This window comes from Mycteria americana, chromosome 16 (genome assembly GCF_035582795.1).
Source record: "Mycteria americana isolate JAX WOST 10 ecotype Jacksonville Zoo and Gardens chromosome 16, USCA_MyAme_1.0, whole genome shotgun sequence".
NCBI lineage: Eukaryota > Metazoa > Chordata > Aves > Ciconiiformes > Ciconiidae > Mycteria > Mycteria americana.
The window spans coordinates 1-9,448 of NC_134380.1; the positions used below are offsets into that span (position 1 = coordinate 1).

The 9,448-nt window shown below is 68.4% G+C and overlaps 1 protein-coding gene and 1 long non-coding RNA gene across 2 annotated transcripts; both read left to right on the forward strand.

Annotated features, from left to right (window-relative positions):
- Positions 1-308: 308 nt before the first annotated feature.
- LOC142417956 (protein cornichon homolog 2-like) lies at positions 309-4,490 on the forward strand (the record flags this gene model as incomplete). Its single annotated transcript, XM_075519170.1, is given in 5 exon segments — positions 309-446; positions 1,974-2,030; positions 2,032-2,087; positions 3,210-3,353; positions 4,347-4,490. Coding segments are annotated over 5 exon segments (423 nt in total), but the record flags the coding sequence as incomplete, so codon positions are not given.
- A 44-nt stretch (positions 4,491-4,534) lies between these two features.
- On the forward strand, positions 4,535-4,924 carry LOC142417945 (uncharacterized). Its single transcript, XR_012778158.1, has 2 exons — positions 4,535-4,643; positions 4,700-4,924. It is a non-coding gene; the product is annotated as an uncharacterized LOC142417945 (long non-coding RNA).
- Positions 4,925-9,448: the final 4,524 nt, after the last annotated feature.

Genomic DNA, 9,448 nt, shown 5'->3' on the forward strand with positions numbered 1-9,448 from the left:
TATCGAGGTCGGTGACTATTTATAGCCCCCCCAAAACCAGGACGGGTGGGGGAGGACCCAGGTGTCTGGGCCTTGCCCCTCCCCCCGACCCCATTCCTGGTGTGTCGTCCGTCCCCCCCCCCCCCCCCCCCGCCCCAACACCCACCAGAGAACGCAGGCGTCCGGGCACCCACAGCCCCCCCAACGCTGGGGGGCACCCAGGTGTCGGGGGGGGGGGGGTCCGGGGTGCACCCAGTTGTCTGTGACCGCCCTCCCCTTGGAGGGACCCAGGCGTCCAGGTCCCCCACCTGTGTCTGTGGGGCACCCAGACCCTAGGGACCCCCCCCACCCTTTGGGGGGGACCCAAACGTTGGCCCCCCCCCCCCCAACGCCCCCATTTCTCTCCCCCCCCCCCGCAGCGCGAACGGTTGAAAAACATCGAGCGGATCTGCTGCCTCCTGCGCAAGGTGGGCCTGCACCCCAAACTGCCTTGGGGACCCCCAACTCCCCTCCTACCTCCTCAGTCACCCAATACCCCGGGGGGCCCCAGTATCCCCCTCAGCACCCCAATACTCCTGGAAGGGGCCTGGATTTGCCCCCCCTATACCCCCAGGTGCCCCCCCAAACCCCCTGGGTACCCCCCCAATCCCCCTGGGTGTTCCCTCCAACCCCCCCCGGCTATCCCCCCATATCCCCTGGGCACCCCCAATTCTCCCTCTGGGTACCCCCCCAACAGCCCCTGGGTGCCCCCCAATACCTCCCTGGATACTCCCAAAACACCCCGTGGGATGCACCCCCCCAAATCCCCTGGGTGTCCCCCCCAATTCCCCTGGGTACCCCCAATTCCCCCCCAGATGCCCCCCAATACCCCCTGGGTGTCCCCCAGTTCCCTCTGGGCACCCCAAATAACCCCCCAGGACCTGATATCACTCTGGGTAACCTCCCCCCCCCAGCCCCCCAAAGGGGACCCCAATACTCCTCAGGGGGAGCTGACATCCCCTGGGTGCTCCCTGTGGTCTCCCCAATACCCCCTGGACCCCGAATACCCCCTGGGGACCCCCCAGTTGCCCTGATACCCCTGGGGACCCCAATACCCCCTGGGGACCCCTAACAACCCCTAGGGACCCCCAGTTGCCCTGATACCCTCTGGGACCCCCCCAATACCCCATGGGTGCCCCTAACACCCCATGGGGCCCCCTAATACCCCCTGTGTGAACCCCCCAATTGCCCTAATACCCCCTGGGGACCCCAAATAACCCCTGGGGACCCCCACTTGCCCTGATACCCTCTGGGGACCCCAATACCCCATGGGCACCCCCTAACACCCCATGGGGCCCCCCAATTGCGCTGATACTCTCTGGGGTCCCCAATATCCTGTGGGGACCCCTAATGCCTCATGGCAACCCCCCAATTGCCCTGATACCCCATGAAGACCCCTGGTCGCCCTTGGGTACCCAAGACTCTCTGGGAACCCCCCTAATTTCCCTAACAACCCCCCTGGGGACCCCCAATTGCCCTGACACCCCCCCTGCCCCAAGCACCCCGGTCACCTCCCTGGGCTCCCAATACCCCTGGAAGCTCCCAATTGCTCCACCCCCACTCTGGGACCCCCCAGGGACCCCCAGGCCCTCCAAGACCTCCAAGACCCCCCAAGACCCTCCAGGGACCCCCAGGGACCCCCAGACCCCCCAAGACTCTCCAAGACCCCCAGGGACCCCCAGGCCCTCCAAGACCCCCCCAGACCCCCCCATGCCCTTCAAGACCCCCCAAGACCCCCCCAGGGACCCCCAGGGACCCCCAGGCCCTCCAAGACCCCCCAGATCCCCCAAGCCTTCCCCCCCCCCCCCCCCGGGACCACCCCCCCCTTAATACCCCCAAGGACCCTGTAATTGCCCTCATCCCCCGCCAGGGGGCGCCAGCAAGGGGGTCATTTGAGGGCGGGCCTAATGGGGCGCGGCCCCGAGGGGGCGTGGCCTGACGCAGGGCGCCCCCAGCTGGTGGTCCCCGAGTACTGCATCCACGGGCTGTTCTGCCTGATGTTCCTCTGCGCGGCCCGAGTGGGTGACGCTGGGACTGAACCTGCCCCTGCTGCTCTACCACCTCTGGAGGTGGGGGGGACACGGGGACACGGGGACATGGGGACATGGGGGGGGACATGGGGACATGGGGGGGGACACGGGGATATGGGGACATGGGGGGACACAGGGACATGGGACATGGGGGGGGACATGGGGACATGGGGGGGGACACAGGGATATGGGGACATGGGGGGACACGGGGGGACACGGGGACATGGGGACATGGGGACCTGCCCCTGCTGCTCTACCACCTCTGGAGGTGGGGGGACATGGGGGGACACGGGGGACACGGGGGACACGGGGACATGGGGACATAGGGACATGGAGACATGGGAGGGGGACATGGGGACATGTGGGGGGATATGGGGACATGGGGACCTGCCCCTGCTGCTCTACCACCTCTGGAGGTGGGGGGACACGGGGCGACATGGGGACATGGGGACATAGGGACATGGGGGGGCATGGGGGGGGACATGGGGACATGGAGGGGACACGGGGACATGGGGGACATGGGGACATGGGGGAGACACAGGGACGTGGGGACATGGGGACCTGCCCCTGCTGCTCTACCACCTCTAGAAGTAGGAGGACATGGGGGGGACATGGGGGACACGGGGACATGGGGGACACGGGGACATGGGGGACACGGGGACATGCCCCTGCTGCTCTACGACCTCAGGAGGTGGGGGGCGGGGAACATGGGGACACAGAGGGACACAGGGACAGGGGGTACATGGGGACCTGCCACCACCACTGTGGCACCTGGGTCACCTGCGGAGGTAGGAGGTGACACGGGGGTCGGGGACCTGCCACTGCTGCTGTGGCACCTGGGTGACCTCTGGAGGTAGGGGGGACACGGGGACACGGGGGTCAGGGACCTGCCGCCACTCCTGTGTCACCTGTGTCGTCTCTGGAGGTAGGGGGGTGACGTGGGTGATGGGTAGGGGGTGACAGGGGGGGACATGGACCTGCCACCGCTGCTATGTTACGTTGTGGTCATGTAGGTGGGGGGGGGGGGGGGGGTGGCGGCGAGGGTGACGCGGGGTCCCAGCCATCCCGCGGTGTCCCTGTGCGAGGTGTCCCCGTGTCCCCAGTGCGGTGCTGTCCCTGCCCCCCCACGCCCCGTCCCCATGTCCCCATGTCCCCCCCCAGGTACTTCCACCGCCCGGCGGACGGCTCGGAGGGGCTCTTCGACGCCGTCTCCATCATGGACGCCGACATCCTGGGCTACTGCCAGAAGGAGGCCTGGTGCAAGCTGGCCTTCTACCTCCTCTCCTTCTTCTACTACCTGTACAGGTGCCAGTAGGGGCACTGGGAGGCACTGGAGGGGAGTGGGACGGCACTGGGAGGCACTGGGAGGGGAGTGGTGGGCACTGAGATGGGACTGGGGGCGCTGGGGGGATTGGGAGGGCACTAGGGGCACTGGGAAGGGGCTCGAGGGGAGTGGGGGCACTGGGTGCAACTGGGAGGGGACAGGGAGGCACTGGGAGGGGACCGGTGGGCACTGGGAGGCACTGGGAGGGGAGTGGTGGGCACTGAGATGGGGACTGGGGGCGCTGGGGGGGATTGGGAGGGCACTAGGGGCACTGGGAAGGGGCTCGAGGGGAGTGGGGGCACTGGGGTGCAACTGGGAGGGGACAGGGAGGCACTGGGAGGGGACCGGTGGGCACTGGGAAGCACTGGGAGGGGAATGGCAGGGCACTGGGATAGGACTGGGAGGCACTGGGATGGACTGGTGGGCACTGGGAGGGGAGTGGGGACATTGGGATGGGATTGGGAGGGGACTGGAAGGCACTGGGATGGGACTGGGGCCACTGGGATAGGAGTGGGAGGGGACTGGGGGCACTGGGAGGGGAGTGGGGGTCACTGGGAGGCACTGGGATGGGACTGGTGGGCACTGGGATTGGATTGGGGGCACTGGCACGGGGCTGGGAGGGGGAGTGGAGGCACTGGGGTGCGACTGGGAGGGGACAGGGAGGCACTGGGATGGGACTGGTGGGCACTGGGAGGCACTGGGATGGGACTGGGGGCCACTGGGGAGGAACTGGCAGGGGACTGGGAGGCACTGGGAGCAGACTGGGCAGCACTGGGAGGGGACTGGGGACACTGAGATGGGACTGGAAGGCACTGGAGTGATTAGGGGAACTGGGAAGGCACTGGGAGGCACTGGGAGGCACTGGGAGGGGAGTGGGGGGCCTGAGGATGGAGGTGGTGGGGCAGGGATGGGACTGGGGGGGCACTGGGATGGACTGGAAGGCACTGGGAGCGCCATGGTGCCCTTCTCCCCAGTATGGTGTACACACTGGTGAGCTTCTGAGGGCCCCCGCCGCTGCCCCGGACGCCGGGGTCCCCCACCCTGGGTGCCGGGGTCCCCCCCTGACGCTGGGGTCCCCCCCACCCCGGATGCTGGGGTCCCCCCCCCCAACGCTGGGGTCCCCCTACCCTGGACGCCGGGGTCCCCCCCACTCTGGATGCTGGGGTCCCCCCCACCCAGGATGCCAGGGTCCCCCCCTGACGCCGGGGTGCCCCCCGCCCTGGACACTGGGGTCCCCCCCGATGCCGGGGTCCCCCACCCAGGACGCCGGGGTCCCCCCCACTCTGGATGCTGGGTCCCCCCCGACGCCGGGGGTCCCCCCACCCAGGTCCGCTCTCCGCCTCTGAGCTGCCGCTATGACCCCAGTCTGGGGAGCGGGGGCGGGGGGGGGGGTGCTGGGACACCCCCGGGAAGAGGGAGGGGGTGGGACACACGCATCCCTCCCAGTCTGGCCCAGTGGCCTCCCAGTTTGTCCCAGTCCAGCCCCTGCTGGGTTTCCGTGTTGGCCGAATCGTCCCCGTTGTGGCTCAATAAAGACAAATGGCACCAGTGACCTGCTGGGGTGGTACTGGGAGCACTGGGGAGGGGAGAGGGAGCACTGGGCTGGTTGGCCAGCGAGCACTGGGAGCACTGGGGCTGGTTTACTGTTGGGAACTGGGAGCGCTGGGGAGGGGGAGCACTGGGCTGGTTGGCCAGCAGGCACTGGGAGCACTGGGGCTGCTCACCATTAGGAACTGGGAGTACTGGCAGCACTGGGACTGGTTTTCCAGCCAGCACTGGGAGCAGTGGGAGCACTGGGGCTGGTCACTGGTTGGGAACTGGGGGAACTGGGAGCACTGGGACTGGTTTCCCAGCCGGCACTGGGAGCACTGGGAGCACTGGGAGCACTGGGGCTGGTTTCCCAGCCGCCACTGGGAGCACTGGGAGCACTGGGAGCACTGGGGCTGGTTTCCCAGCCGCCACTGGGAGCACTGGGAGCACTGGGAGCACTGGGAGCACTGGGGCTGGTTGCCCGGCTGGCACTGGGAGCACTGGGAGCACTGGGGCTGGTTTCCCAGGCGGCACTGGGAGCACTGGGAGCACTGGGAGCACTGGGGCTGGTTTCCCAGCCGGCACTGGGAGCACTGGGAGCACTGGGGCTGGTTTCCCAGCCGCCACTGGGAGCACTGGGAGCACTGGGAGCACTGGGGCTGGTTTCCCAGCCGCCACTGGGAGCACTGGGAGCACTGGGAGCACTGGGGCTGGTTTCCCAGGCGGCACTGGGAGCACTGGGAGCACTGGGGCTGGTTTCCCAGTCGCCACTGGGAGCACTGGGAGCACTGGGAGCACTGGGAGCACTGGGAGCACTGGGGCTGGTTTCCCAGCCGCCACTGGGAGCACTGGGAGCACTGGGAGCACTGGGAGCACTGGGGCTGGTTGCCCGCCCGCGCGGGTGCGGTGGGGGAGGGGTGACCCGGCCGCCCGGGTCCCCTGCAGGACAGGGTGGGGGCGGGGATGCCCTGAGCCGCCCCCAGGCCCCGGTCCCGTCCCCCCCCCCGCAAGGCCGATGGGGGGGGGCCGGTCCCTGCCACCCGCGTCCCCTGCGCTCAGCCCGCGGCCACGGCGTCGCCTGGGTCCCCCGGAGTGGGGGCGGGGCGGCGCGGAGCCGCCCCCGGCCGGTCCCTGGGTGTGGCCCCGCGGCGGAGCCGCCCTTGGCCGGGGTGCGGGGGGGGGGGGGGGGATGGGGAGGCCCGGCCGCCCGGGTCCCCTGCACATCATCGTCCCTCGGTGTCCGAGGAGGAGGAGGAGGAGGAGGAAGAAGCAGGATGCTGGCGCTGGTGGCCCTGGTGACGGCAGGGGTGGCCGGGGTGGCCGCGGTGCCCCCCTGTCCCCTGGGCTTCAGGCCGGTGCCGGGGGCCGCGGGCGGCTGCGGGGACAGGGACGAGTGTCGCACGGCCGCCGTCTGCCACCACATGTGCCTCAACCACCAGGGCGGCTTCGCCTGTCACTGCCACCCCGGCTACGTCCTGCAGCCCGACGGGGCGGCCTGCCGCCCTCGCCGCCCCCGCCCTTCGCACGAGGGCTCGCACGAGGGCTCGCACGAGGGCTCGCGCCAAGGCTCCCGGCGGAGGAAGAGGCCGCCGGGTCGGCGACCCTGGGGGACGCGGCGGGACGGGCGGCGGCAGGCGGCGGCGGGGCGAGGAGGCGCGCACGAGGGCTCGCACGAGGGCTCGCACGAGGATTCGCACCGAGGAAGGCAGCGGGAGTCGCGGCCGGCGTGGCAGCAGGGTTTGCGCGAGGACTTGCGCAAGGATTTGCACGAGGATTTGCACCAGGCTTCCAGACCAGACGGGCACCAGGGTTTGCACGAGGATTTGCACCGCGGAAGGCAGCGGGAGGCGCAACCGGCGTGGCGGCAGGGTTTGCACGAGGGCTTGCACGAGGACTCGCGCCGAGACAGCGATCAGGATTCGCAACCGCCTTGGCACCGGGGTTCGCGCGGTGACGCGCACAGGGATTTGCACAAGGATCTGCAACCAGGCAGGCACCGGGGTTTGCACGAGGATTCGCACGGGGATTTGCACCGAGGAAGGCAGCGGGAGTTGCCGCCGGCGTGGCAGCAGGGTTTGCACGGGGACTTGCACGAGGATTTGCACCAGGGTTTGCACCAGGATTTGCGGCCAGACCAGCAGCAGGGTTTGCACGAGGATTTGCACAAGGGCTTGCGCCGAGACAGCGATGGGGATTCACGACCGCCTTGGCACCGGGGTTTGCACGGGGACTCGCACGAGGATTTGCACGAGGATTTGCACGAGGATTCACCCAGCTCACCGCTGGCACCCGCCACGTACGGTGACTCCCCCCCTGACCCCACCCACCCTTATAGGGACGAGGACCCTGACGCCTATGGGGACCCCTATGCGGACCTGGAGGACCCCGACACGCAGCTGTGGGACCCCGACACCTATGGGGGCCCCTATACGGGCCCGGCCCACCCCTATAGGGATGAGGACTCTAGCATGGGGCCGTGGGACCCTGAATCGGAGCCCTGGGACCCCGACATCTATGGGGACCTCTATATGGACCCCTATGGGGATGAGGACCCTGAAAGGGGGCCCTGGGACCCCTATGCACCCCCCTTGGACCCCTATGGAGACGGGGACCCTGAGCCTGGGAGCCTCCGTAGAGGCAGGGACTCCCAAACCAGGCCCTGGGACCCCTATGGTGACTCTGATATGGACCCCTATAGGCTCCAAGACCCCTATAGGGATGGGGACCTGCAGAATGAGCCCAGGAACTTCTATAGAGCCCCAGATCCCGAGGCTGAGCCCTGGGACCCCCATAGGACCTGGGACCCCCAGACAGACCCCAGGGACCCCTATAGAGCCCAGGAGCCCCAGACTGACCCCAGGGACCCCTATAGACTTGGGGACCCCCAGACAGACTCCAGGGACCCCTATAGAGCCCAGGAGCCCCAGACAGACCCCAGGGGCCCCTACAGACTTGGGGACCCCCAGACAGACCCCAGGGACCCCCATAGGGTCCAGGAGCCCCAGACTGACCCCAGGGACCCCTATAGACTTGGGGACCCCCAGACAGACCCCAGGGATCCCTATAGAGCTCAGGAGCCCCAGACAGACCCCAGGGACCCCTATAGAGCCCAGGAGCCCCAGACTGACCCCAGGGACCCCTATAGAGCCCAGGAGCCCCAGACAGACCCCAGGGATCCCTATAGACTTGGGGACTCCCAGATTGACCCCAGGGACCCCCATAGGGTTGGAGACTCCCAAACTCATCCCAAGGTCCCCTATAGGGCTCCGAACCCCTATACTGTACTGAGGGACCCCTATAGATTTGGGGATGCCCATACTAACCCCAGGGACCCCTATAGCACCCAGGACCCCCAAACTGACCCCGGGGACCCCTATAGCACACAGGACCCCCAAACTGACCCCAGGGACCCCTATAGAGCCAGGCCCCCCCCAAGGCCCTATAGGGATCCCCAAAATGCCCCCTCCACCTCCAGGGACCCCCCAACTGCTCCCCCAGCTGCCCCTCCTAAATCCCAGTTGCTCCCAGTTGCCCCTCCAACTGCCCCCCCCGATTCTGGGAAAGTCCCAACTGCTCCCCCACCCCCCGGAGCCCCCCCAGTTGCCTCCCCAGTTTCCCCCCCACAAGCCAAGGACCTCCCAGTTGCCCCAGTTACCCCTCCAGTTGCCCCAGTTACCCCCCTAGTTGCCACAGTTGCCCCCCCAGTTGCCTCCCCCAAAGCTAAAGACTCTCCAGTTGCCCCCCCAACCCCCAGAGCCCCCCCAGTTGCCCCAGTTCCCCCCCCCAGAGCCAAGGACCCCCCAGTTGCCCCCCCAGTTGCCCTAGTTACCTCCCCAGTTACCCCTCCAGTTGCCGCCCCCCGAGCCAAGGACCCCCCAGTTGCCCCAGCTGCCCCCCCAGTTACCCCCCCCAGAGCCAAGGACCCTCCATTTGCCCCCCCAACCCCCAGAGCTCCCCCAGTTGCCCCCTCACAAGCCAAGGACACCCCAGTTGCCCCAGTTACCCTCCCAGTTACCCCTCCAGTTGCCCCCACCAGAGCCAAGGACCCCTCAGCTACCCCCCCAAACCCCAGAGCCCCCCCAGTTGTCCCAGTTACCATCCCAGTTACCCCCTCAGTTGCCCCCCCACAAGACAAGGACTCCCCAGTTGCCCCCTCACAAGCCAAGGACCTCCCAGTTGTCCCAGTTACCGTCCCAGTTACCCCCCCAGTTGCCCCCCCCCAAGACAAGGACTCCCCAGTTACCCCCCCAGTTGCCCCCCCCCAAGACAAGGACTCCCCAGTTGCCCCCCCAGTTGCCCCGGTTGCCCCCAGGGCTCCTCCCGGCCGCCTGATGCCTGGGTCCCTTCGGGGGGGGCTGATGGTGGCGCTGCCAGTGGCACTGGGAGGTGTACTGGTGGTACTGGGAGCACTGGGTGGGCTGAGGAGGGTTCCCCGGGTGCCCCTCCCGAGCCCCCGTGGGTGAGGGTGCTGTGGGGGGAGGGGGGGCAAGCTGGGAGGGAACCCTCCCAAACTGGGAGGCCAAACTGGGAAGGTATCCCCAAACTG